The sequence below is a fragment of the Penaeus vannamei genome, chromosome 17 (genome assembly GCF_042767895.1).
Source record: "Penaeus vannamei isolate JL-2024 chromosome 17, ASM4276789v1, whole genome shotgun sequence".
Classification (NCBI taxonomy): domain Eukaryota; kingdom Metazoa; phylum Arthropoda; class Malacostraca; order Decapoda; family Penaeidae; genus Penaeus; species Penaeus vannamei.
Genome location: NC_091565.1, coordinates 7,396,708 through 7,399,207, shown reverse-complemented (window position 1 = coordinate 7,399,207; position 2,500 = coordinate 7,396,708). Strand labels below are relative to the sequence as shown.

The window sequence follows — 2,500 nt, the reverse complement described above, 5'->3', positions numbered from 1 at the left end:
TCACATTGGGGCAGCAACGTGCCCGTTACACAACTTTCCCAGTTCAGCTTTTTTTTCCCTTGTACGAAAATGAAATTTCCCTCCAACGAGCAATCGACTAGTTTAAGCATTAACATTAATTTGCGCTCTTCTAAAGGAAAGTGAAATGAGAGCAGGAATTAGTTGAAAATCCCTGCTCTGATGCGAGATTTAAAGATATATCACACTTTTCCGGTGCCAAATGTTGGCGCCAAACACCACGCCACATGGATGACACGACAGGGACTCAAGCCAACACGCGCGCGCTGCCTGTTGTACGATTCACCCTTACATTTTCAAATCCTTTCCGAAAAAGAGAGGCAGTCTATAACACTCTTATCAACATAAAGACGATGTCCCAAACGGCAGCATGGTTATGAAAATAGCAAGCAACAAAACCAAGCGTTCGAAGAAAATGCTTTTAAACCAGGAGTGCGGCTTCAAGACCGTTACCATAGCAACCGATGGCATCACAGGGCTTCGTGTATGCAACCCCGGTCTCCCACGCTTATATCGATTTGCTCTTCTATGGATTTACTTCAGCTTAAAGGTCAAGTCCAATGCTCAGTGCGGTTTTGTTTGTTGCGGGCGAATGCTGTGAATTCGTAGGTGGTTTATTAAATGAATGTTTCGAAGTAACGTGAATTCCATGGACGTACTGCAGTTATTTTCGGCGTTATTCTGCATAGTCGAAAATTGCTATCAGGATTTTACTTTATTTTCGACGTAACATTTCACGGCCTATAAAAAGCGACATGACACCTGGAGTGATGTAATTGGCGTGAACACCTGCGAAGCACACCTTGAATTTCCTCTTTAGGAGTAGCAACTGTTACCTGCGGTGGGCTGTAGTTTAATTGGTGTAACACCTCGAGCAGCATATCAAGCCGTAATAATATTAAAAATCGAAAGCCTTGGTAAATATAAAGACCAAGATATTCAGTTCAACTTCACAATATTTGCAAGAGGTTTCAGGTATTATTAACATTTCACTGTAAACATGAAGCGGTGTGGCTGAACTGATTCGTCAGTATCTATTTTGACCGCAATGAAAATAGACATGTGTAAATATAAATTACAAATGTATGTATGCGAATGTATATAAATAATATACACATACATACAAACATTACATATATATATATATATATATATATATATATATATATATATATATATATATATATATATATATATATATATATATATATATATATATATATATATAATATAAATTCACGTTTACTTGAACAATATCAAACGTTACTCACCAAAATACCATTTTGGACACAGTCCCTGCAGTATCCCTAGGGTTGGGAGGTCTTGATTTCCTTGTCTGGTCCATCTTGCACTCTAAAACTTAAATTCACAGATAAAAACACAAAGAAAGCGACACGTGGGTGAAAGAGAGACGCGACCCTTGGTGGTGGCGGGCGGTCTGACGGGATCAGCTGATTCACACGATGTCTTTTCTTGGTTCGGGAAAACATGTCGTACACTCAAATTTTTCTTCTTGTTTATTATTTTTTGTTTCTGTCTTCTGCGAACTTTGTCGGATTGCCTGTTATTACCGGTAACAATGGTTAGATCTAATGATGGACTTCCGGATTTATAACTAATGGATTTTCAGAAATGAATCAAGGAGACGAGTTGGTCCCTCATCCAAAATAGTAGTTGGTAGCCTTGAAAGTTACACAATGAGAGCACATGTACTTCATATTCCTATAATTCTCTTTTTTTTAATTTTTTGAAGCAAAACTTTATTCATAGTGGAAGTACAAGTGTTATATCGATTTTATGCCCATAAATAACTGTTTACAACATGCAAGGCGTTCATATCCACTCCGAAAAATATAGCATTAGCCCTATTACGTCACATCTGCCAACAGTATTTCATACTGTTATGCAAGATTTTAGCCGTGTTGTGTAACCTAAGAGAACGATCATGCTACCAATATCTCTGATGCTATATTTGATGCTATAAGGCGATAGTGACTTTCAGTGTGACAGAAACATTTGATTTTTGAGGAAATGCTGAAGACTAAACAGAGAGTAACACGACCAGGGATTTCATTTGGGTCTTCTAAGGTTAATTAAAAGGCGAAGTAGGAATTAAACTGCCACGGTGCTTGGTCGCATCCTGCAAACTGCTTCTGCATAATTTTTCGGCTTACGGGACACAGCCCCGATGACTCTTCAAGATTCAACTCCGTCCTTTCGTACCCTTCAAAGTTTCTCCTAAACCTTCCTCATGATAACCCTCTGCCTCTCCTTTGCCCTCTCTTCCTTCTCTTTTTTTTTCCTTTATAAGGTACTCCCCCCCCCCACCGCCTTCTCTCTTATCCTCCACTTTTTTCCCATACCCTCCGCATCATGCCCCCCCCCCCCGCCCCCCGTTTCCTCTTACCCACCACAGTTGTCCCATACCCTCCACATCTTCCCCCTCCCCTGTCTCCCCCATACCCTCCACATCATACCTCCC

At 40.1% G+C, this 2,500-nt stretch overlaps 1 protein-coding gene across 5 annotated transcripts in view; it reads right to left on the bottom strand.

Annotated features, from left to right (window-relative positions):
• The window catches only part of LOC113800814 (ATP-binding cassette sub-family C member 4), an 84,358-nt gene extending 82,890 nt beyond the window's left edge, over nucleotides 1–1,468 (bottom strand). For all 5 annotated transcript variants that reach the window (XM_070131848.1, XM_070131847.1, XM_070131846.1 and 2 more), the window contains exon 1: nucleotides 1,290–1,468. In XM_070131848.1, the coding sequence (XP_069987949.1) occupies nucleotides 1,290–1,363 (74 nt within the window). In that variant the 5' untranslated portion in view covers nucleotides 1,364–1,468. The remainder of the gene's footprint in view (nucleotides 1–1,289) is intronic.
• Between the last annotated feature and the right edge of the window lie 1,032 nt (nucleotides 1,469–2,500).